The sequence below is a fragment of the Neofelis nebulosa genome, chromosome 11 (assembly GCF_028018385.1).
Source record: "Neofelis nebulosa isolate mNeoNeb1 chromosome 11, mNeoNeb1.pri, whole genome shotgun sequence".
In the NCBI taxonomy this organism is placed as follows: Eukaryota; Metazoa; Chordata; class Mammalia; order Carnivora; family Felidae; genus Neofelis; species Neofelis nebulosa.
In genome coordinates this window covers 45,926,889-45,952,002 of record NC_080792.1, presented here as the reverse complement: position 1 = coordinate 45,952,002, position 25,114 = coordinate 45,926,889, and the positions used below count along the sequence as shown (strand labels likewise).

Here is a 25,114-nt window from a genome sequence, read left to right as displayed (position 1 = left end):
TTCAGATCTTCTGTCCCCCTCTCTACCCCTCCCCTGCTTGCGCCTTCAAAAATAAATAAATATAAAAAAATAAATACAGTGATGAAAAAGGACACTTAGAAGTGAAAAATATAATTGCTGAATTTAAAACCTTGTTGGATGTGTAAATCAGATTAAACCTGAGGACCTAAAATGAATTTGCTTTACTCCAGAGAGGATTTGTGACTTTCTTGTAGGAACCAGGGTGACTGTTGACTTGGGACCACTTTAGCATCTGTTCTAGGGAACCTGACTGAACCCAGCAGTCTCAGATACAATTTCTCCACTTTATAAGGGGTCTGAGAACTAGTGCCAGCCACAGGCATTTGTCCCTGAGGCAGTTTTACCTTTAGAGTGTGGTTATTGCTTATTTTTACTGACAACTTTTTTGACAACTTCTGTGCACCCAACATTAGAATGAAAATGTCTTATGCTGGTCTAGTTAGAATGCAGCGTAATTTCTCCTCAGTAAATCTAGTCCACTTACTGCCTGAAGCAAAAATGTCACCATTAGTATTTTCTCTGGGAAATTTCTAGCTTATTACTTTTGCTCATTTATCTGTTGAGTGCTTATTGCTTTCTAGATATATATATATAGGAGAGTAATTCTTTGTTATATATGTTGTAAATATTTTTCTCCCAGTCTTTTGTTTAACTGGCAACTTTGTTTTTAGTGTCTTTTGTTTTAGAAGATTTTAAATCGCAATATTCGATTTATCACTCATGCTTTATGGCTTTTGAATGTTCCCATTTTCTAAGAAATCCTTCTTCATCCCAAGCTCATAATGATGTGCTTCCATATTTTCTTCCAAGATATGTATACACATCTTGTATATGTACATATACCTTTACCTTTTCGATAATTCTTGATTTTATCTTTGTAAATGTCTGCAGCAGAAATTACCTTTTTCCCAATTGGAATGCCTGTCTCAACAGTAGTTACTAAAGAATTCATTATCCTTACCTTTCTGATTTGAGATGTCACCTTTACCTGATAATAAATTATCACTTATATAGGCACATTTCTAGAATTTCATTTTAGTGCAGTGTTTTTATTTTATTCCTGTGTTAACATTTTTGCATTTTCTATTATGATTCTTTCATTATTTGTTTTTATATCTGATCTGACAAGGTAAACCCTCTGTTTATTCCTTTTTTTTATCAAAGGTATCTTCACTTTATTTTTCTACTGCATGTGAATTTTAGAAATTTAGAATCTATGAACATTTTTTATTGAGGTCATGTGATTAGATTAGTTTAAGGAGAATTGACTTTTTAAAAAATGTTTTTTAATTCATTTTTAAGAGAGAGCAAATGCGAACAGGGGGGAGGGGTAGAGAGAGAAGGGGACAGAGGTTCTGAAGCAGGCCCGTGCTGACAGCAGAGATCCTGATGCTAGGCTCAAACTCAGAAACTGTGAGATCATGACCTGAGCCAAAGTTGGACGCTTAACAGACTGAGACACACAGATGCCCCAAGAATTGATATTTTTTTTTTTATGATGTCAGCTATCTTGAACTGTAGTTCTGTTTGTTGGAATTCAGTAAGGCTGTAGATAACAGGCATACTAAAAAACAGTGGTATGAGTCAGACAGAAGATTGTCTTACATTTGGGAAAACTGAAAGTAAGCAGATCATTGCAGATATAATGTTGCATGGTGTAAGGGACCCGGGTTTCTTGTTCACTTCCTTTTTGTTCTTCAGACACACTACTCATGTTCCCACTGTACATGGGCATATTGTAGATGTGATATTCCCTGGACTCTCTTTCCTCCAGTCTTTATTTGGCTTGGTCCTCACTTTAGTTTAGAAGTTAACTCTTTAGAGAGTCTTTGCTTAGCCAGCCAACGGAAAGTAGTTTCTTCATTCACACTTGCTGTCTTGTGAAGGACTCATCAGAAAATATCCTGTTTGTTTGTTTACCATTCCTTGTGTTTCCCACTCCTTTTAGACTCTCTGGGTGTTTATAGTCACTTTTATTTACCATTGTATACCTAATGTTTAGAACAAGGCCTGGTCCATAATAAACATTCAAATAGTTGCTGAAGTAATGAATTTTGAAAAGAGAATAGAAGTTTCTATAACCATAGCTATTTTTAAAGATATCTTTTATTTTTGTAGTAAGATACATTTTTTGTTTTGTGTAATGCTTTATAGTAATTTGGGTTATTCATGGTTTATGCATATCTTTTTAAAGTTACATTTTTTTAAACTTATGTTTGGTTTATTTTGGGTACTTAATGTCACTTCAGTTGTTAAAATGAAGCTTAAAAAAGACCCTTGATGTTGACTCTTTTGTAAAATAAGAGGAGATAATAGTGTATGCCATTAGATCTTGTCTTGACTTTAACTGGATGAGGTTTAATAACATAGGATGATATCTGCCTATTTTTTCAAAACTACTTGTTTAACTGAATAAAAATTTTTTTTTGTTCATGATTTTTCCACTAAGAGAATTATATTTTCTATTCTGCTTGTCATTGTACCTGGGATGATTAAGGGAACTTATTCACCAGGCACTTAACACCAGTACTTAAACACCAGAGGGAGCCAGAGATTCATGTTTTATTCTTATTTCAGCATTAGAAGTGGCAAATATGACTGTACCTTTGCATGTTTGTTTAGTTAACCTTACTTAAACTGAGTGGCTATTTAATGATAATAAGGAATTATTATTGATTTTTTTGAAGATACGGTAATGCTTTAAGGTTAAGTTTTTTTTTAAGAGTTCTTATAGGAAAAAATAGTAAAATATTCATGGATGGATAATGCATATACATATTACCTCTGTTAGTAGGGGTTTAATGTGTTATTTTTAAACTTTTGCTTTAAAAGACACTTTTAGGAAAATAACATAGGACACGTTACATGCTATTTGCATAGACAGTATTACTTCATTAAATTGGATATCCTTTCTTTTCTTATATTGCAAGAATCAGATTCTCTAATATAGATTAAACATATGTTCACCTTGCTTCATATGTAGTTTTTTCATCATGTATTTATTAAAGAGTCTGCTTTTCCTTATAGGTACAGGTATAGCCATAATACATGTTGTTATATAACCTATGAAATAATACATATAGTTAATCTTTCCAAAGCAGGACTTTGGAGAGCCGCTAGTGACAAAAGAAACCTCTCATCTTGGAAAGATAAAGCATCAATGTGAGCTATGCCCAGATTAGCTCTAAATCTAGAGTTAAAATTCAACAAAACAGTCTTCTTGGAGGAGTTGCCTTGTACTAGATCTCAATAGAAATTAAGCTCTTAAACATTCTTCGCAGGAAAATTATATGAATAAAGACTTGGGAGAAAAGATACGAAGTCTTTCAAAGTTTTTGGCCAGATTTTGTCATAGTAAAATGCTGTTTAGGAAAAATGTTTGTACTTAGGTGCAGAATGAACTGGAAGAAAAGGTATTAGAGGTAGATGAAGCAAAGGTTGAAGTTACATAGGCAGGAAATAGGACATGTCTCTTTTATATGTCATGGGCATCCTCAAGAAGGATCAAAGCCAAGAGATAGTGACAATTGTATGGTATTATTTATAATAAAAATTTCTTAACAGTATTAATAATGGAAAATGTATTAAATATAGGAAGTGGGTGGTAGATACTTTCAGAACAATTTATAAATAAACAATTGCTAGTATAGCATAGGTCAACAATTTCAAAACTACCCATGAACTTACTGAGATTATTGATTTGTGGGCTCACCCAGAATAAAATCTCTGGAGGCTGAACCTTGGCAAGAGTCTGTATTTTAAAAATCCTCATAGTATTTCTGCTGCTCATTATAAGTTTGGGACTGTAAGTATAACCATCAGGTTTCCAAATGTGATCTATAGAAAATAGTTTTGAAAATGAGGACTTTTTCAGGGAATTTGTGAAGTTAAAACAATTTTAATTTTAATACTACTACTACTAATAATAATGTTATTTGCCCTTTTCAGTATATTATTTGATTAGTGGTTCAAAAACTACAGTGGCAAAACCTCTGGCACCTTAGTATTATTCAAGGCAGGGACACAAAACTATGCTGGTAGTCATTCATTCTTTACCCTCACACACTCACAGTAAATGAAAAGAACCTAGGTGTTTTGTTTGTTTGTTTGTCTTTAATGAGATGTCATGCATTATTATTTTTATTAGGTCTCAACCCTTGAGTACACACCTTTTTAGTATTCTGTGTGACAAAATAGGAGGTTTGCATAAAGCTCTTCTGCATGTTGGGGTCTCACGGTTGTCTCAAGGACAAGTGCTTGCGCTTGTGTTTCAATTGTGAGCTAAACTAACCACTTTTCATGGAGCACCACTTTTACTTGAAAGAACAAAGAGCAACTGAAAAACAAATGGTGGTTATTTAGACTTGGGAATTTGACAGATATTTTTGTGAAAATGAAAAAACGGAGCCTGTCACTTCAGGGAAAACAACTGACAGCATTTATTTGCCAGTGATAAAGTTTGAGCTTTTTAAGCAAATATTAAAAATTTGCAAACCTTGTATCCACTACCATGAGCTTAACATCTTCTCAATACTTAGATTTTCTGATAAGATCAGTGCAGATATTAACATGTGATTTTGGATTGCGTATGGTGAATCTAAATTTGGAAGATCTGTGTAAACTCAGTGACACGGTATTTTTCAGATTACCAACACATGATGTTACAAAACCATGCATTAGTTAAAGGTTCATCCAAAGTGAAGAGGGTCAATGGATTTTTAAAGAGATTGGAAAAAAGAGCACAATGCTATCCTTCTGAGTGATTAGTTTTTAATTTTGGCATTGTTAGCATTAAAATGGTATTTATGTTAATATGTGATGGTTTCATTACTTTTCAATGAATAAATACTCATTTTAAAAAAAAGATTTTATTTATTTATTTTGAGAGAGAGAGAGAGAGAGAGAGCAGGGGAGGGGCAGAGAGAGGGGGAGAAAGGGAATTCCAAGAAAGCTCCGCACTGTCAGCACAGATCCTGACGTGGGGGTTGAACCCACAAATTGTGAGATCATGACCTGAGCCAAAATCAAGAGTTGGATGCTTAACCAACTGAGCCACCCAGGTGCCCCCCAAAATATTTTATTTTTAACTAATCTCTGCACCTGACGTGGGGCTCAAACTTACAACCCTGGGATCAAGAGTCATATGTTCCACCAGCTGAGCCAACCAGGTGCTTCTACATACTCATTTTTGATTTCTGATATGGTTCTAGTTTCTAATACAGTTTTCATTCAAAATCTTATAATAGCTACAGTTTTCACCCAAGCTAGATAAGGGAATTGATAAATAGAGATGTGAACAAATTTGTTCAAGGTCATCCTTTTAATAACTGTCAGAACAGGGACTGAAACCTTGGTCTCTAACTCTAGAATTGGTACAGTTAATTAATTAATTAATTAATTAATTAATTAATCTTGAGAAAGAGCACAAGAGCCAGCAAGAGCAGGGGAGAGATGGGTGTGGAAGGGGGGTAGAGAATCTCAAAGCAGGCTCCATGGAGCCTGGAGGCTGACACTGGGCTCAGTCTCTGAATCTGACTGTCAGATCATGACCTTAACCAAAATCAAGAGTTGGACGCTTTACTGACTCAGCCACCCAGGTGCCCCAGTGGTCTTAATTTTATAACTCCATAGTTTTCCAAGTGTGGTCCACAGAGTGTGTACCTCACAGACACCTAAGTATGTTTGTTTAAAAACAAACAAACAAACAAACCAAAAAAAAAACCCTCTATAACAGACCCACTGAACATGAATTGTGGGTGCTGAATGGGTGTGTATTTGATTGTGAGACCTGCATTTTGAACATACTCCTGGGTGGTTCTTAAAATCACTAAGGTTTGGGAAATCCTTCAGTATGTTACACTACATTTGAGTCAAAAGAGGAAAGACAAAAGGGATTTCCCATGAGAAAAATAACTTCACAGAGGCATGAAAGAGGAATAAATAGGGTGTTGTGTGAGTTTATGTGCTGGCTATGGTATAGAAGTTATGCCTGAGGGTGGTTAAAAAAAAAAAAAGGATTGAAGGCAAAATTATTTTACCAGGGATTAGTAATCTAAGGGAAAAATTTGATCTTAAAATAAATTTTTTCTTTATACTTTCTAAACAAATTTATTCTACTAAGTAATATATATATTTTGTACAATATTCAAAAGGAAAAAAGGATATACAATGGAAAAATATGGTTCTCCCTTGCTTCTTTTTCACTCTGCTACCCAGGTTCCCATTCTAGAGCCATCCACTGTTAGCAAATTCTTGTGTATTTTTCTGGATGTAATTTTCTCAAAATAGATGGTAGTATATAATACATCATGTTTTACATTTTGTTTTTTACAACTTAGTAGTAATAAATCTTGGAGATTGTGCTATCCCAGTGTATATTCATTGTGATTTGAGATTTTTATCAGTTACATAATGATGAATAGTTAAGCTATTTCCAGTGTTTTGTACTAGGAAAACAAAGCTGCAGTGGCTATCATTTCACATAATTTCTAGAAAGAAGTGCTTATTCATTTTAAATTGTCAGATAATATCAAGTAAATCTCCACAGAGGTTAGATTTACAAATTACACTGAGCAACAAAGCTTACAGTAGCATATTTTCACATGTTCTGATGAACTTTATTAACAAGTTTTTTCCAGTCTAACAGGTGAAAGGTTATATCTTGTATTTCTCTTATGAGTCGAACATCTTATTTTTGAGTCATTTTAAACTTTCTGTTAACTGAAAATTCTTGTGCTTTGTCCATTTTTCCATTGGATCATAGGTTCTTTCCTTAGTTATTTGTAGGAGCTCTTTGTATATTAAACTAATTCCTTTTCCCATGATATGAATTACTTCCTTCAATCTTCAGTCTAATATGTAGGGATTGTTATTGTCTCCATTTTACTGACAGTGCAGGTCTAGAAAGATTGATTTGCTTTATTTCATACAGATAATAACTGGCAGTCAGGATTACACTATGGGCAGTTCGACTCCTCATTTTTACCCACTGTTCTTCTCAGTATATTGTAATAGATAAATAGCACACTGTTCTGAATACATGGAAGTTTCCTCAACTATTTACCATTTACATACTACTCTGCTAAGAATGAGAGAGGTGATAAAAATAATATATTTATTATACTTAATATATTTGTTGAATATAATCAATACAGTTAGTCTAGTAGGAGTTTAAGAGAAATAGGCTGATTCTTTTTGTATTTACAAAATAACCATATGTTCATTTATTTACCATTTATTGAATATTTACTATATGAAGCATAATCCTGGAAATGAAAGACACTTTCTTCCCTCATTCATAGGTTAATATGGGAGATAAGCAAGTAATCCAGTGCTTAAAATATGGTAGAGTAAGTGCTGTGGTGGAGTATGTAAAGACTACCTTGGAATATCCAAGTCCCCCTCCCAGACAAGTGGGGACGTGCTGTATTGCATTCCAGTAAAGTTATTTGTGTGTGTGGGGGGGGGGGGGGGGCGGGGGGGGCGGGGCTTAATACAGGTTATCCCTTGAAATATGCTGATTTTTAGAATAGGAAGCAGAGTAAAACCTACCATAACAGAGACAAAACATGCTCTCAGAAGTTAAAAAGTTGGAGCAATTGGACACATGCTTTTTTTTAAAGTATCAGTATTAGTATTTTATTAGCATAAAAACAAAGTAAAAACATAAAAACAAAAGTTTAAAACAAATTAAAGTGGCATTTCTAAACTACACATTTGAAAAGGACTGGGATATAGGTAAGACTTTTGACAACTGAAAGATAATCAAAGAGGAGTTTGAAGACTAGAACTGGAAGTAGGGAATGTTCTGAGCAAGGCCAGAATCAGTATGAGCTGTGTGATAGTGAGTAATGGGAGGTAAGAGTGCTAAGTTAAGGTCATTACCTGGAAAACCTTGAATATCAAGTTAAGTAATTGGCAGAGTGAGAGATTTTTAAACAGGAGAGTCATACGATTCTCTCTACTTTAGAAGAATCAGTCTGGTGCTGGTATAGATCTTAAGAGGGTGGAAGACATTTAAGAAGTCAGGCATAAGCAGTGGATAACTTTATCAAAAGCTAAAGAATTAGATCCGTTTTAGAAGCCAGATTGCAAGACATTAATGATAATTGGGTAATGCTTCTTTAATTTTTACATAGTAACTCATTACAACCCACAGAATCTTGAATTGGAAAGCTTTTTCTATTAAGGCATTATTAAATTTCCTTTTTGCATATCTTAAAAAGAAAACAGAACAGATTATTTTTCATAGTACCTTCATAAAAAGACACTGCATTAGATCAGAAGACTTGAAGATATAGTTCAGAGAGTCTCATTTTCTTCTTCAGAATTAAAACCAAACCAAAATCACAACGGTGCTTCAACATCAAAGCCTTTAATACTGTCCTGGCCTATCTTAGCTTTATTGATAATGCTGTTACAGCATTGTGTTGTCTTTTCTTTCCATCAGTCTGCCTCCTATCTTAGAGGAAGTGTTAAATGGCTTGGGTGCTATTTACTGTGGCACCTTTTCCTCTTCCCTCAGTAGGGGTCTTCCTCTCTATTGCTGCCGCCCTCGGTAACCATAGCAACTGACAGCTGTACTAGAGGGAGCTGTGTTCAGCTTGGGGCCAAACAGGAGGAGGGAAGGCAGGCACGAACAAATCTTATTGGGCAGTTAGTTCCTTGTTTATTTCAGAGGAGGGCTGCAAGAAGATTCTTAAAAACATGGGACTGTCTCCTCTTTGATGAATTCTGTTCATTTTTAGTACTCTGGTAGTAAGTACTAGTAAGTACTGGTAGTAAGTATGCCTGGTATTGTTCTCTGGAGCCTGTGTGTGAGATTTCAACAGGGAGTATGCAGAAACCCCTTGGAAGCAAACTGCAGTTTATAGGGCCTGTGTACCTGACAAACATCTGAGATTGTAAGCATTCGGTGTTGTGTGCATGTGTGTAAAGACCTTGTTTTATATACCTTAAACAATTCTACTTTTTTTAATGTTATTTTTGAGAGAGAGACAGAGACAGTGTGAATGGTGTGGCGGGGGGGGGGGGGGGGGTGGAGAGAGGGAGACACAGAATCCAAAGCAGGCTCCAGACTCTGAGCTGTTAGCACAGAGCCCGACGTGGGGCTTGAACTCAGGAACTGTGAGATCATGACTCGAGCCGAAGCTGGATGCTTAACAGACTGAGCCACCCAGGCCCCCCTACCTTAAGCAATTCTGATTTTCTTTTTAAGGGAAGATTGATGTTATATGTTTAAACTTCATGTTTTCTATTTCCAGGTTTCTTTTCCTACATGTTTATTTACTATTTTTTAAATATCACTAATAATTTTTATTGGGTAATTCATGTACATAGTACAGTATTCAAAAGGTAGAAAAGAGTATACTATGGTATAAAGTAAGTCTTTCCTATCCCTACTTCCCTGTTTTCCTCTCCAGAGAATTTCTCATTTATCTTTCCAGAGATATGTGAGGTTATACCCATATGTGTATGTGTGTGTGTGTATGTGTGTGTGTCTGCGTGTCTATTTCCCAAGGGACAGTTTCTTCTCTACCTCTTTTTTTTTTTTTTTCCCCTGCTCCATAGTACTCCTTGGCAGTTGTTCTGTATCAGGTCAAAGAGGATTCCCTCATTCTTTTAAGTGGCTGAGAGGGACCTTTGAAAACACCTAATCTAAGTTATTCATTTTTAAAAAAAAACTTTTTATTAATTTTTATTTTTTAATTTTTATTTATTTTTGAGAGAGGCAGAGACAGAGCATGAGCTGGGGAGGGGCAGAGAGAGAGGGAGACACAGAATCCAAAGCAGGCTCCAGGTTCTGAGCCATCAGCACAGAGCCTGACAAGGGGCTTGAACCCACAAGCTGTGAGATGATGACCTGAGCTGAAGTCGGATGCTCAACCGACTGAGCCACCCAGGCACCCCTAAGTTACTCATTTTTAAAGGAAATTTGAGTCCTAGAGATGGTAAGTAACTGGTTGGGTTTCAATTTTAGAGTGAACTAGCTCTTCATTAATGTGTAGTTGGCCTTTTTTAAAAAAAATAGATATTGTTTATTAAAGCAGGTTTAGGTTCACAGCAAAATTGTTCGGAAGATACAGAGAATTCCCCTAATCCCACACATGCATCACCTCCCTCATTATCAACATCTCTCCCCATAGTGATCATTTGTCACAGTTGACAAACCTGCATTGGCCATCAGTATCCCTCAAAGTCCAAAATTTACATTACAGTTTGCTGTTGGTGTAGTACATCCTATGGGTTTTAACAAATGTATAATGATGTGTATCCAACATTATAGTATCCTACAGAGTACTTTCACTGCCCTAAAAATTCTGTGTTCTGACTATTCATCTCTCTTCTCGCTAAATCTCTGGCAACTGCCGGTCTTTTTGGTTTGCCTTTTCCAGAACGTCATATAGTTGGTATCACACGTTATGTAGCCTTTTCAGATTGACTTTTTTCACTTAGTAATATGCATTTAAGTTGCCCTGTATGTCTTTTCATGGTGTGACATCTCAATTTTTTTTTTTTTTTAGCACTTAATAAAACTCCATTGTCTGGATATGCCACAATTTATTTATACACTTACTGAAGGACATCATGATTATTTCCAAGTTTTATCTGTTATCTTTGAAGCTGCTCTAAACATCTGTGTACAAGTTTTTGTGTGGACCTAAGTTTCCAACTCCTTTGGGTAAATCGAAGTGCAGTTGTTGGATTGTACAGTAAAAGTATGTTTAGTTCTGTAATACACTGCTAAATTGTCTTCCAGGGTGACTGTACCATTTGGCATTCCCACCAGCAGTGAATACAAGTTCCTGTTGCTCCACATCCTCACCAGCATTTGATGTCAGTGTTTAGGATTTTGCCTTTTCAAACAGATGTTTAGTGTTATCTCATTTTAATGTATATTTCTCTGGTGAAAGGATGTGGAGCATCTTTTCATATGCTTCTTTGCTATCCGTACATCTTTGGTGAGGCATCTGTTAGGTCTTTGGCCCATTTTTTAATTGGTTTGTTTTATTACTGCTGAGTTTTAAGAGTTCTTTGTGTATTTTGGATAACAGTCCTTTATCTGATGCCTTTTACAAATATTTTCTCCCAGTTTGTGTAGCTTGTCTTTTCATTCCCTTGATATATCAGGTTTTTTGTTTATTTTTTGCACTTTAAGGTAATCTTTACCCTCAACATGAGGCTCAAACTCACAACCCCAAGATCAAGAACCACATGCTCTACTGACTGAGCCAGCCAGGTGCCTCTTGAGACCTGGGGTTTTTAGAAATATTTTTCACTCAGACCTTTTATTTTTTTATTTGGATCTTGGTCCATCTTTGGGTTTATGGTGTCTGCCATTCTTACATTTAAGATGTTTACCTGTTTAGATGTTTCTGGAAACACTGCTTATGTAGGTGGCAAAATAATTCTTAGAACCATTTTTGGCATTCATACTTCTGACAATACCTCTGTGACATTTGATAAGGTGGACTGCAAGCATTTTTGTATAGTTTCTTTGTATTGCATGTTTTATTTTTCCCTTTGTAAAGACTCACCTCTGAATGTTAGGGTTTTAAATCTGTTCAGATTATGAGACTCTTGTTCTATCTCACTTTCAACTGCCGTGTCTAGCTTTCTTTTATTTAGTTTTTGTTTTTGTTTAAATCTCTCATATATGTTTGAGCATCGTCTCTTTCCCCCTCACCCCTAAACGCTGCTTTTTAAAGTGGAACACCAGAGGCCTTCATTTCTTGAGTACTTGACAATTATAATTTATTTCCCTTTCCCATGCACAAATGCATTACCACAGGGAGTTTCATAATTTAAATCTATTGACGTGAGACCACATGATATACCATTTGGACCATGCAATAAAGAGAAGCAACATCCTTTTTATATAATCATGTTTGTGTAAATTATGTTATACGTTGATAGGTGAGTTATGATCGGTAACCTGCTTGTTATTACATACGGTGATAAGGATGCTGTGAGGGAATTTTCGTATTTCTTTTCTCTCTTCTCTACCCTTAAACAGATACGCTCATCTTAGCACTGTAGCCATGTAGCAATCCTATTAGATAAAAACAACTATTTAATTTTGCTGGTGCGATGCAAGGAGCTCAAACATATTTTGTGTTTTATATATATGTCATGTTAGTATGTGTGTGTGTGTATAATTTTATATCTTGTATGTAGACCTTTGCAGCCATTTGCTCGAGGATGTGGTTTAATGAATTCAGTTGGTACAGATGGAGCACACCAAAAGTCTCAGGCAGAAAATCAAAACTAGTTTTAACCATTTGGTTTCAGAATAGTTAGTCAAGAAAGCTTCTTTTCAAGGGTCTTTATGTGGGTACGGACCTTTGAGGACCAGGGGATTTCTCCTGCTCCTCAGTGGAACAGTAGAGTACACTGGGGAAATCAGAGGGCATTTAACATCTTGGATGAAAACAAAGAAGTCTGTTTTCATTTCTTTGTCTCTTCATTTCAGGGCATTTGTGGATAACTTAGTTTAACTCCCAAGTCCCTCATTGACTAAACTGAAAGACAGAGAGATGGACACTAGGAGACACAGTTGCTTCTGATTTGTCTTTCTGATTAAATATACACTAATGGTTAGACATTTCAATTAATTTTAAAAGCTTCCAGGGAAAGATAGCTATTGTTCCGTTCTCTTGCTTGGATGAATTGAGAAATTAATGTCTGTAGTTATAAGGAAAGATCTGTAATTCTTTGCTCTCTTAAATCATTCATGTACAGATCACCAACCACCACCACCACCACCACCAAAAAGCTATCTTTTTTTCCTCTTAGGGATGAAGATGACATCAATGATGTGGCTTCCATGGCAGGGGTCAACCTCAGTGAAGAAAATGCTTGCATCTTAGCAACAAACTCTGACTTGGTTGGCACACTTGTTCAGTCATGTAAAGATGAACCATTTCTTTTCATTGGAGCTCTACAAAAGAGAATTTTAGACATTGGTAAGTGCAGACTTATGATTGTTGACCTGAGAGTACTGTCTGTTCCAGGGAAAGTATTATCAAAAGAGACAGCCTGGGTTGGTGTTCCTGGAACTCTGAGGCTTAAATAAGGCTGTGGAAAGAATCGGGATTTCATGGGTGTTCTAGAAAGAGGCGTTTCATTTTAAAAACTACTAATGTAACTTAAATCATAACCTACTGTTTTGGGTTTAGATAATAGAAGTTAATATTTTATTTATATTTCTTTTTTTTTTTTTTTTTTTAATGTATTTTATTTTATTTTTGAGACAGAGAGAGACAGAGCATGAATGGGGGAGGGGCAGAGAGAGAGGGAGACACAGAATCGGAAGCAGGCTCCAGGCTCTGAGCCATCAGCCCAGAGCCTGACGCGGGGCTCGAACTCACGGACCGCGAGATCGTGACCTGGCTGAAGTCGGACGCTTAACCGACTGCGCCACCCAGGTGCCCCTATATTTCTTAGAAAAAGATGTGTGTGGGGCGCCTGGGTGGCTCAGTCGGTTAAGCGTCCGACTTCAGCTCAGGTCACGATCTCACGGTCCGTGAGTTCGAGCCCCGCGTCAGGCTCTGGGCTGATGGCTCAGAGCCTGGAGCCTGCTTCCGATTCTGTGTCTCCCTCTCTCTCTGCCCCTCCCCCATTCATGCTCTGTCTCTCTCTGTCTCAAAAATAAATAAACGTTAAAATAAAAAAAAAAATTTAAAAAAATAAAAAAAAAAAGAAAAAGATGTGTGTATTTTTATGTGAATTTGTACACATGACATACAATTTTTTTTCTGTCCTGTTCCTTTCTTGGTTGGACTTAAGTACATATGTATACATGTGCATGCATACATTATAAGTTCATGTTTATGAAATACAGAAACTGCCAAATATTGTGGAACAGAAATACAGAAGTTGAGAGTAAGTCCCTCTTTTTTTTTTTTTTTTTTTTTAAATCTCAACCCTGAAATTAAACTTGTTGCCCTAAAAGAACTAAATTAAAATACTAGGTGTCTTTCTGGGTCCAAAAGTAGCTATTAGATGGCTGCAGCATGTAGAAGGAAATGGAAAAAATGTACCAGTTTTGTTCTGGAGCCACACAGCTTTTTTGTTGTTCTTTAATACCAAACTTGCAGTAATGTGAGAGACTGCACTCTCCCCATATTGACTGAGAAATGAGACAGTTTGGAGAGAGAATATTGCCTGTGAGTTATCTCATTTCTTGTGTCCTAACCCTGGGACTTTTTGGAGTCCTTTCTCCCATATCAAATTTGGGAGATCAATACTAGTGACCTTTGAGTATACTTTAGTAAGAATCTTTATTATTATTTTTATTATTATTATAATTATTAAATGTTTATACTTGAGAGAGAGAGAGAGAGAGAGAGAGGGAGGGAGGCAGGCAGAGGATCCAAAGCGGGCTCTGCGCTGACAGCAGACAGCCTGATGTGGGTGGGGCTCCATCCCATGAACCGCAGGACCATGACCCCAGCTGAAGTTGGATGCTTAACAGACTGAGCCACTCAGGCACCCCAAGAATCTTTATATTTTATATTGAAGCCCTAACACAAAAACCTGAAGGTTTCTGATTTCTGATTATACCCATGGTATTTTTTTTTTTTTTTTTTTGAGGGAGACAGAACTAGTAGGAAAGAGGGAGAGAGAGAGGGAGAGAATCTTAAGCAGGCTCCATGCTTAGCACGGAGCCCAGTGTGGGACTGCATCCCATGACCCTGGGATCATGACCTGAGCTGAAATCAAAAGATGCTCAACCAACTGAGCCACCATGGTATTTTTAAAGACTACAAAGTACATTACTATTACATATTTTAAATCTGTTTTGCAAAATAATAAATGTTTGAGCTCCCGCACCTTTTTTTTTTTAAATCTCTAATGTAACTTGGGTATGTTATCTTTCTTTTATTATGAAAAACTAGAATTTATAAGCAGTCCAAAAGTATAGGAATTCAGAAGAGCTCTTGTTAAAATGTTTGCCGTTTGCTTGCACTTTGTTTGACTTTTCTCCCTGCCCTCTCCTTCTCCTTTTCCTTCTTTCTTCCCTTTCCTTTATTTTTATTTTTATTTTTATTTTTATTTATTTTTTAACTTTAGAGACAGAGCATGAGACAGGTGGGAAGGGGGCAAGATTGAGAAAGAGAGAGAGAAAGAAAATCTTAAGTGTACTCCAAGCTCAGTGCTCAGTGTGGGGCTCAGAGACCTATGCAGGGCTTAATCCCATGTCCCTGGGATCGTGACCTGAGTTGAAATCAAGAGTCCAACACTCAACCGACTGAGCCACCCAGATGCTGCGTTTTCCTTTCTTACTGTTTCAATTTCTTCTTTGCCTAAGTGTTGTGTACGGTGTAGGAGCCAGTTCCTTAATTTTGGAAGACGCATTTTACGGTCCTGTGATGGCTTAGGAAACTTACTGGTATTGGCTCCATGTAACTAACGATATAATTATCTAGAGCTTTGGTAGAGTAGAAGTAGATAGTTTTATTTGTTCCCACCCCACCCCCTAACAAATTTTGTTTTTAATTTGACTTAAACTTTGATTATATGATAGGAAAGTCTTTGGCATTGCAAGAACAGTTTGATCATTTAGGACAGGGATGGGCAGTTTTTCTCTACAAAGGGTCAGATAGTAAATATTTGCCACTTCGTGGGCCATGTGGTTTGTATCACGGCTGCTCAACTCTGCTATTACATTGCAAGAGCAGCCTTAGAGAATATGTAAACAAATAGGCAAGACTGTATCCCTATTGAACTTCATATACAAAAAGAGATCAAATTTAATTTGCCAGCCTCTGTTTTCAAGAAGAATTCTGGGAACAGCTGTTTGTATTTTCAGTCCTTAATAATCACAAATGTGTCACTTACTAGGATAGAAAATTGCAAAACTTCTTACTTCTGAATTACCTAAGCTTTTTATTTTTTTTTTATTTTTTTTTATTTTTTTAAAATTTTTTTTTCAACGTTTTTAATTTATTTTTGGGACAGAGAGAGACAGAGCATGAACGGGGGAGGGGCAGAGACAGAGGGAGACACAGAAGCGGAAACAGGCTCCAGGCTCTGAGCCATCAGCCCAGAGCCTGACGCGGGGCTCGAACTCACGGACCGCGAGATCGTGACCTGGCTGAAGTCGGACGCTTAACCGACTGCGCCACCCAGGCGCCCCTTACCTAAGCTTTTTAAAAAACAATAAAACTATAGAGTGAGTGGAATTATGTATTTCTAGGAATGTTTTCCATTTATAGTAAAATTCCATCTTTATAGAACAGATCAGAACAAGGACTATTCCTTAATAGTCCAAAGTTCCAGAGAATTTTTTTTGGAAGGTTTTTCTACTTAAATGTTAGGATCGTAAACATGCCAATGTTTTTCCTTTTTTTGTTAATTACCTAAATTAAATTGCAGACATTCTATAAAATCACATAACAAGCTTTCAAGTACCAGCTAGATTTTTTTTAATCAATTATGTTGATTTAAAGAGAGTGTTATATTTAAAAGTGGGAATTTTTTTTTTTTTTTTAATTTTAGAGAGTGAGCACAAGTGGGGGAGAGGGGTGGAGAGGGGGAGAGAGAGAGAGAGGGAGGGAGGAAGAGAGGGAATCTTAAGCAAGGCTCCACATGCTCAGTGCAGAGTCTGACACAGGGCTCGGTCCCACAACTCTGGGATCGTGATCTGAGCTGAAATCAAGAGTTGGACGCTCAACCAACTGAGCCACCCAGGTGTTGTAACTTGGTAACTTTGTCATGTTTTATTATCAGTGGAGTAAAGATATTAGAACATTTGAGTGTTCGTTAAACCCTGGAATTGTCTGCAGATCCCCTCACTTGTTTATTTCTAATACTCTAAAACATGAATTTTTTTTTTACATAGGATAAATGATTTTATAAATACATATAAAATTATTTTTGAAGTTTCCCTCCAAAACACTACATATTTCTATGTGTTCATTTTCTTTCCCTTAGTCATGAACTGACATGTCATCACCCATCTACCCATGTTTAGTTGTAACTTTAATCATTGGATGATTTTGAAATTGTGTCCTTTATGTAGAAGACCTCTGCTATTTATGTATGCTGACAGTTTTAGTAGAGTAGCTTTGGCTTTGTAGTGTTTCTTCCCTGCTTGAATCTAAAATTGGCGATGAATTCAGTTTTGCTGGATAGCAACGAACCACATTTTGAAGGTTTGGCTTAGGAGAAGCTAAATAGTTTTATATCTTCTTCCTGTCTGCTGTGCTATAGCCTGCATTTTGGACCTTGAGCGCTTTTTTGGAGGTTCTAGTAAGGGAATGCAGCTACTCACATACCCCTGACCAAAGAATGGCCCTCCTCTATCCAGTTCTGTCAGTTCAAGGGAACATGTAGCTTTGGGAGGGATGCACAAGGAACACTGAGAGAGGAAAGGGACTGCACCTTGGCAGCCAGATCAGCCACATCCACCCTGGTGATCAGATGTCACAGCCAGGTAGCCCTCACATCCTATAGCCTATACTTTGAAGTTTAACATTTATTATGAAATAGTGTTAAAGAATGAATATAAGATTTGTTGGCTTTTAATTAAAGCCTATCTTTGCTATTTTGCTGTACTCATTCACACTGGGAGTATTTAAGGGTATGTTTCAGATGAGAGTGCAAAAGCAAACTCTTATGTTTGTTAAAAATAAACACAATAGTACTATTAAAAACTCATTTAAATTAGCCAATCTAATTGGCTATATCTTTAGAATTAGGTCTCTGTTGATACAGGTGGTTCACTGAGCTGAGGAATTATTATTCAAAAACTGATAAGATTGATTTATAAATGAGCCTTCTGCCTTTGGGTATGTGGTCCAAGTTGTTTTCTTGAATCTTTCTTCCTAGTTAGCAGAAAGAAGAATAGAAGTTTGGTTTATTTATGGAATGAGATATAGTGAGAGAGAAATTATTCAAATGGAGGAGTGAAATGATGAGGTTTTGAATCTATTTCAACTTATAAATTAATTACCAGGCCAGTTTATCAGAACATGAGTTAAAGCAAAATAAGCATGTTTGGTAATGGACAAAAGGAATGTAGGTATGTCTTGTAGACAAGGCAGTAACAGACCCACAATCTAAATTCATTGAAATAAATGTCGTAAATTGTTAACAGTGTCAAACAGGGCAAAATGTAATTTTCTATTTTTTTAATTACTGAAATTAACAGAATACGGCACTAATTTCTGCAGTTACCATTTTCCTCCCTGAACACTAGACTTGATTTGTGTTCTTATTAACTTTGTCCTATAAATGACCTTGCAAGGAGAATGATTCTAGAGGCTAAGTGAAACAATGTCTATATTTTCTGAGGCTTCAGGCTAGGTTTTATTAATGTAATGTCTAAGATCTTTGAAGTTGTGACTTTACCAGGAAAATCATAATCTCCAAACCTTTATTCATAATGGGTATGACTTCCAGGGGGAACAGAATACCTGCTGTGCTAATTATTTCAATTATCAGCCACTACTAAAACACGTAATGGATTTTCTCTGCTTCCACAGGTAAAAAGCATGACATTACAGAACTTAACTCTGATGCTGTGAACTTGATCTCCCATGCAACACAGGAGCGATTACGAGGCCTTCTAGAAAAACTGACTACAATTGCTCAGCATCGAATGACAACATACAAGGTAAAGGAAATCGTTAAAGAAATACAGACTCTCCTCTTTCCTCTTTGTTGTGTTAAAGATAGTTTTTTGGTGTGGATTCATATTCTAAGTATATTTTTATAAAGGAAATGGTCAAGATGTAGTTCATACTGGTAGACAAAGTTTCATTCCTAATTTGCCTGATTTAGATATGCTTACATGACAAATAGAGTTTAAAATTGTGTCCAAAGCTTCTGTGTCAGTGTAGATTGAGATATGCATCTGTTCTGCCTCAGACTTCTACAGCTTTTGATTAGGAGGGAGAATGTGTTAGAATGGAATATTGGATAGCTGTGTTCTCTTCAGTGATCTGTAATCTGCTAGCATTGTTGTTCCTTTTTAATAAGTTAAATAATTGCATTGAGTGCTAATGCTGGTGCCACTCATTATCATTATTGGCTGCTTTTTAAACAAATTAAATGCAAGGATAGCCTGTCTTGTCCCTTGTGGTATGAACCAAATCACTTGCCATCATGAAGATGAAAGCACTTGATTTATTTGCATTATGGTTTTGGTCGAGAGCGAATTTATTGGGTGGTGACGGATGAAAAAGAAAAAGATAACCTTTTCCTCCTATATCAAGAAACGTTGGCTAGATTTTGTGCAGCATGTGGGTTACCTTATGAGGTCTTGAATTTGTGAGAATGGTCATTGTCACATGTCTTTGCCATGGGTTAAAAGGAGCTCAGGGAAATATCAGTTACCACATCACTGGTAAGTTCCCTGGAGGAATCATTCTGTTTTCTCTCCTTTCTGCTAAAGAACTTTGGAAGAACTATTTATAGTTGTATAAATCTTTGTGAGAATTTGCTGGACTGACTTAAAAATACGTGATCACAAGGAGAAAAAGCTGTGGGGAAAAAAAACACTTTCACTATTTTTGTGTGTTTTTAGAATTTGTCCATTTCTTCTTGGGCCTAATTTGTTAACATATAGTTTTTTATAGTGTTCTCTTATAATCCTTTTTACTTCTGTAAGGTCAGCAGTAATGATCCCACTTTCATTTTTTAATTTTATTTCCTTAAAATATAAAGTAGGTTATTGGTTTGAGATCTTCCTTTTTTTAATGTAGGCATTTACTGCTATAAATTTCCCTCTGAGCACTGCTTTCACTGCATTCTGTAAGTGTAATGTTCCAATGTTGGAACATTGTGTTTTTGTTTTCATTTATCTCTAAGTATTTTCTGATTTCCTTTGAGATTTCTTTGATCAGATGGTTGTTTGAGAGTATGCTGTTGAGTTGCCACATATTTGTGAAATTTTTAATTTCTGTTTTATTGTTGATTTCTAGCTTCATTCCGTATGGGCAGAGGAGATTGTGTGAGTCAGTCATTTAAAATTTATTTAGGCTTATTGTGTGGCCTAACATAGGATCTGTCTTAGAGAATATTCGATGCACACTTGAGCAGAATGCGTATTCTGTTTTTGGAGGGAGTATTCATAAATGTCTGGTAGATCTAGTTGGTTTATAATGTTAAGTCCTCTATTTCCTTATTGATCTTTGTCTAGGAATTCTACCCATTATTGAAAGGGAGGTATTGAAGACTTCAGTTGTTATTGTAGACCCCTATTTCTGTTTTTAGTTCTGTCACTTGCTTCATAAATTTAGGGGCTCTGCTGTCTGGTATGTATATCTTCTTGATGAATTGACTCTTTTGTCAACATATCATGTCCTTGTTTATGTCTTTTAACAATTGTTGACTTAAAGTTTATCTTACTTGGTATCAGTATAGCCACACCTGCTTTCTTTGGTTATTATTTGCATGAAATCTTTTTTCCATCTTTTTGCTTTCAGTCTATTCATATGCTTTCATGTAAAGTGAATCTCTTGTAAGGTAGCTTGTTAGTTTGGATCATGTTAGTCTCTACCTTTTGATTGGGGAGTTTAATCCATTTACATTTAAAGTGATTACTCATAAGGAGGAACTTATGATATTTCACTATTTTTCTGTATGCATTGTAGCTTTTTTAAAATCCCTTATCTGTTATTACTACCTCTTTGGTTTGATTTTTGTTGTTGTTGTGTACTATTTTGATACCCTTCTCGTTTCCTGTTGTGTATGTATTTTTAGATATTTTATTGATGGTTACCATGGGTATTACAATTAACATCCTAAATTTGTAATAATCTAATTTGACCTGATATCAGTTTACCTTCAATACTGGGATGTGGGGAAAATAGTCTTTCTTTTTGGCTTTTTACTGTAACTTATAAAAGTCTTCAAAATTTTTCCAGCCTGGATTATCCCCTATTCCCACCTCAGTCACTGAACTGTTTCAGAGATATATGAGTACACTTTTATTTATAGTGGGCAGTTTCTATATAAAACATAATGGTATAATTTAGTATGGAATAGAATATTTCCATGTAACGTTTATTATTCTGTCATCCAAGTCACTGTTGTGTGTTCCAGTCTTCAGATGGAATTCTTCTGTTGTATATTAATAGCATATGTTCTAAGGATTTTGTTGCCCAAGGCAAAATGGATAATATCTACCCCACCTGGAACCTCAGTAACTTAGCTTAAAGCTAACACTTCCTTAACCATAACCTAATTGATTTTCCCCTGCTTGCCTTTCCCCACACTCATTACTTAGTGCAACTAATGCCACTGTCTGAATTTGTACTACATTATCATCTTTCTTTAAACAGAAGTAATAATCATTCAGTTACATTTGGATCTAGTTCAAAATTATATTTGTTTTGTAGACTTTGATCTTATAATAATCATTGTGTCACAGATTTAGCTCTGTCCTTACATTTTAGTTCATCCCTGATAGGATTTATTTTTATCTGTACAGTGTGGGAATTTTTACCCTATGAATTTCACAAAAACAAGCTTACTTTTATTAAAAGCAAAATCCCACCATCTCTTTTCATTTGACATCCATCTACTTTTGGTAATCTTTCACATGTTTAGATATAATTATCTAATTAATCATAGTCCATAAACTGAGATTTAAGTAAAGAAGTAGAAAGTGACACATGTGACACAGAGCTTTTGATCTTGCTGCCAGGTGTTTTCCAGCCGAAGATACAGTCTTCTGCACGCCAGTGGTCATGGAGTAGCTTCAGTGTTTTCTGGTTGAAAGGGGCTTTGTGCTTCCTTTAGATGGGATAATAATGATGGTTTTATCATTTGGTCTGAGTCCTTATATTTTCATTGTTAAACCACCCTATTCAACCTAACATAAAGACTTGGGTTAGGCCTGTGTGGTAGACAGGAAGCAACGTGGTAAGATGGGCTTACTGTTGTTTAAATAAGTTTGGGGAATCAATAGGAATAGGGGAGACACTCATTTGCTTAGCATCTGTAAGAATAAAGGAAGGATGCATTAAACCAGAGGCAGTTGTATCTAAATTGGGAGAAGAAGAAGGGGTCTTAGCATGGGGATGAGATTGGGTTAAATTTTAGAAAGTCTGTGTTTCTTTTTAATTTAGTGTTTGTTGTCCTTTTAAAATTAAATTAAGTCAGTAAACTATCCCCAGAGTATCTGAGCACAAAAATGGTAAAGATGAAGTATTTAAGAAACCACTGGTTATTATGTTTATGCCTCATGGTTGGCCTATAATGTATTCCATATTCTATCTTGTATTATTTAACTTTAAAAGCATTTGAGAATTCGTTTTGTATTAAACGTGAACTAAAATACGTAGCACTAATACATCCTTGTTCGTTATACTACGGTAATACTCTTTTGATCTAGTTAAATACCAACAATAAAAATTTAATTTAGAAAGAATCTTGGGCATATGAAATCTCTTGGTCCCAGTTAATTGAATCAACCATAAGCATGGGATAAAACAAAGATGGGCTTGGTGCTATACCTATGATTTCCAAGCCAGGCACTGACTGTTAGACTAAATGTTTAAAAACTTTAAATTTTCCTGTTATACAGTCTTCCACAGTCTCCATCCCATATTTTGGGTGTCTGATTTACTGAGATGACTAGATGGCAGGATATCTTAAATGCTGATTGGGAAGATTGCATCCGCCAATCCCTATCTTAGGTGTATTAGAAAGATAGGTGAAGAAAATTTTTAAAATATTTAGATTGGAAAGCACTGTCTTACACTCTAGAATATCAAAATAAATAAAGCAGTGTAAATTTTATCATTTTATGGAGCAAATTAAGACAAATAATTATACTTCTCTGTTATGGCTCTCATTTATAAATTATCTACTTACTTTCTCTGACTTTAGTTTCTGTCCAAGTTCATAGCTTAAAGGAGTCCTCAAAACAAGGTTTAGGATATTAAATGTTTGCCTTTTCATCTTATGTTCTATTTTGATTGAAGTTGTACTCACTTGTCAAGGTTAGACCAATCCAGCAATGGAAATGGGGGTGGTAACTTTCATCTTTGATGTATTTTTTAGTAAAGTGATTGTTTTTTTTTTGTTTGGGATTTTTTTGTTTGATTTTGATTTTGTCTTTGACAGGCCTGAGATTTCATTAAACATAGTAAGGTCTGCAGAGATGGGACAATAATTTAACTAAACAGATTTTAGATTATAGGTACATGGTATACTCTCTTGCTTTCTACTTCCTATTGTTAGGATTTGCTTGGCTTAATTCTCTTTTTTTTCCCCTTGCGGCTTTCTAGGAAAGCTCTGAAATTTGAATGCTTAATAACCTCTCAACTTTCAAGGATGACTAAGGTTTTTTTGTTGTTGTTTGTATTATCAGAAATACAAATATTACATCTTGAAAATTTAGCTCCCTGTGTATGTTGGTTATTATTGTCTTTAGCTGATTTATTAAACCTCATGTAGAATGTGTTGCCTGAGGATCATTAGGAATCTTTTTTTTTTTCTTTTTTTCCAGGCAAGTGAAAATTACATCCTGTCTAGTGATACCAGATCACAGCTCAAATTTCTTGAAAAGCTAGATCAATTGGAGAAGCAGAGAAAGGATTTAGAAGAAAGAGAAATGCTACTTAGGGTAGCCAAGGTAAGAGCCTACATGATTTATGATTGAACGTGGCCTGGCAAGGAGGTCAGAATTGGCTTTATTGTTGGTTGACTGTCTTGTTTTTATTAAGCTTTGAGATTTCTCTGAAGGATTTCTTGAAATGAGATTACTAATAAAGTCTCTCACAGCCAGGATAGTGTCATACAGTGACTGTCAGCTAATTTAGCTTAATGAGATATAATCTTTTATCTCCTCATTCTCAATTCCTGTGTGCCTAGGATCATACCTACTACCCTTAAGTAAAAATGTTTTTTAAAAATGCTCAAGGTCTTTTTAGGGATATAATTTGATATGTGCCAAGTTGAATCTGAGAGAGGAAAATTTGGAAACTTATGGGTAAAATTAGGATTAATTAGGATTATATGGAGCAAAATATAGCATGGGCAGAAATGGGTTAGAGAATGAAAGAACAGGTAAGAAGAAAAGTATTTATCTTATAAATATATATAACTGTATTTATTTCCTTTCTTCTTTATTGAAACATTTTCCTGAACTGTTAGTGCCTGATGGCCTGAAAGCTGGTTCTACCGTGGTTTGCATTTTGTTGCTTCACATTTCCTTGTAGTCCTAGGGCCTTTGCATGTAGTCATAAAGGTTGGGCACTAGACTTATTTTTTGTTTTAAACACCTTAGTTTTAATTTTTAGTGTTATTGTCAATCTCCCATATCAGAGTATTTGTTCCTAATCACATACGAATCACCTTTTTAATTAATTTATTTTGAAGGTATTAATTAATAAATGTTAATTAATTTTGGTAATTAATTTATTTTGGTAATTAATTTATTTTGAGGTATTTCATACTTACCAGGAAAGTTGCTGTACTGTACAAAGAATCCTCCTCTCCTTTTCTCAGATGCCCCCCATTTTTAACATTTTACCGCATTTTCTCCATCTCTATCCTTTCTGCGCACACACACACACACACACACACACACACTATCATTATTCTCTTTCATTCCTTTGTTGTTCTTTCTTTGAATTCAGAGGTTTTTTGTGTTTGTTTTTTTTTGTTTTTTAGTATTTACAAGTAGTGCAATTATCATCTCTAATTAGCCTTTCTCTGAACCTTTTGAAAGCAGGCTTCAGCCATGATGTCCCATCACTGCTAAACATTCTAGCATGTATTTGTGAAAACAGGACATTCTGCTATATAACCCTCCAAATCAGCCTGTGAACAATATAACACTGCCATGTAATCCACAGACCCCATTCAGATTTCACCAGCTGTCTCGGCTCATTCTCCTTTTCCTCCATGGTTTATTCTTCCATTCAGCAATATGTGTTTTATTTGTTGCCCTCTCTTTTTCAGACTCCTTCAGTTAGATTTCTGACTTTCTCCCTCATGTCTTTAACAAGTTTCAGAAGTATAGGCCTTACCATCTATAGGGTGACTAATAATTCCTGGGTTCATCTGATATTTCCTCATGTCTTAGGTCATGAATTCTTGGCAGGAATATATACATTCTTCCCAGCTGATT

At 35.7% G+C, this 25,114-nt stretch overlaps 1 protein-coding gene across 2 annotated transcripts in view; it reads left to right on the top strand.

The window, feature by feature from the left end:
* Nucleotides 1-25,114, top strand: part of TAF4B (TATA-box binding protein associated factor 4b) — a 125,840-nt gene that overhangs the window by 47,302 nt on the left and 53,424 nt on the right. For both annotated transcript variants that reach the window (XM_058692461.1, XM_058692462.1), the window contains 3 exons: nt 12,817-12,986; nt 18,513-18,643; nt 23,489-23,614. In XM_058692461.1, coding sequence (XP_058548444.1) covers nt 12,817-12,986; nt 18,513-18,643; nt 23,489-23,614 — 427 coding nt within the window. The remainder of the gene's footprint in view (nt 1-12,816; nt 12,987-18,512; nt 18,644-23,488; nt 23,615-25,114) is intronic.